Source organism: Homarus americanus, unplaced genomic scaffold (genome assembly GCF_018991925.1).
Source record: "Homarus americanus isolate GMGI-L3 unplaced genomic scaffold, GMGI_Hamer_2.0 scaffold11150, whole genome shotgun sequence".
NCBI lineage: Eukaryota > Metazoa > Arthropoda > Malacostraca > Decapoda > Nephropidae > Homarus > Homarus americanus.
Window position 1 is genome coordinate 2,768,916 of NW_024720555.1, and position 1,749 is coordinate 2,770,664.

Sequence of the window (1,749 nt, forward strand, 5' to 3'; positions counted from 1 at the left end):
TGCCACCCACACACCACCACCTACCACCACCACCTACCACCACCTGCCACCACCTACCACCACACCTACCACCACACCTGCCACCACCACCACCACCACCTACCACCACCACCTACCACCACCACCTACACCTACCACCAACCTCACCACCTCCACCACCACCACCACCTACCACCACTACCACCTACTCCTACCACCACCACCTACACACACCTACCCACACCCACCACCACCACCACCTACTACCACCACCACCTACCTCCACACCTACCACCACCACCTACACCACCACACACACACCACACCTGCCACCACCACCACACCTCCACCACCTACCACCACCCCTACCACCACCACCACCACCACCACCCTACCACCACCACACCTACCACCACCACACCTACCACCACCACACCTACCACCACCACCTACCACAACCTACCACCACCACCACCTACCACCACCACCACCTACCACCACCACCTGCCCCACCACACCTGCCACCACCACTACTACCACCACTACCTCCTCCACCACACCTACCCACCACCACCCTACCTACCACCACACACCTACCACCACACCTACCACACCTACCACCACACCTCTCCACCACACCTCCACACCTACCACCACCACCCACCACCACACCTACACACCTACCACCACCACCTACCACCACCACCCACCACCACCACCACCTGCCACCACACCTACCACCACCACCTACCACCACCACACCTACCACCACCTCACTGCCACCACACACCACCACACCCACCACCACCACCACCACCACCACACCACCACCACCACCACCACACCTACCACCACACCTACCACCACCACACCTACCACCACACCACACCACCACCACACCTACCACCACACCACCACACCACACCACCACCACACACCTACCACACCACCACCACACCTCACCACCACACCTACTACCACCACCACCTACCACACCACCATACTACCACCACCACCTCCACCACCCCACCACCACCACACCTCCACCACCACACCTACACCCACCACACCTACCACCACCACCACCACACCTACCACCACACCTACCACCACCACCACACTACCACCACCACACCTACCACCACCACCACACCTACCACCACCACCACCACCACACCTACCACCACACACCCACCACCACCTACCACCACACCTACCACCACCACACCTACCACACCACCACACACCACCACCACCACACACCTACTCACCACCACCACACCACCACACCACACACCACCACACCTACCACCACACCACACCACCACCACCTACCACCACCACACCTACCACCACCACACCTACCACCACCACCACCACCACACCTACACCACACCACCCACCACACCTACCACCACACCACACCTACTGCCACCCACACACCACCACACCACCTACCACCACCACACCACCCACCTACCACCACACCACCACACCACCACCACCACACCTACCACCACCACCACCCACCACCACCACCACCCCCCACCACCCCCCCCTCCCACCACCACCACCACACCACCACCACACCTACCACCACCACCACCACACCACCACCACACTACCACCACCACCACCACCACCACCACACCCACCTACCACCACCACCACCTACCACCACCACACCTACACCACCACACCACCACCACCACCACACCTGCCACCACCACCACCACCACACCTACCACCACCACCACCACCACCATCCCA

General features: G+C 61.8%; 1 protein-coding gene across 1 annotated transcript; it reads left to right on the forward strand.

Annotated features, from left to right (window-relative positions):
* Positions 1 to 770: 770 nt before the first annotated feature.
* Positions 771 to 1,749, forward strand: LOC121860641 (G8 domain-containing protein DDB_G0286311-like; the record flags this gene model as incomplete). The annotated part of the gene is made up of 3 exons (XM_042357909.1): positions 771 to 807; positions 1,124 to 1,233; positions 1,687 to 1,749. Coding segments are annotated over 3 exons (210 nt in total), but the record flags the coding sequence as incomplete, so codon positions are not given.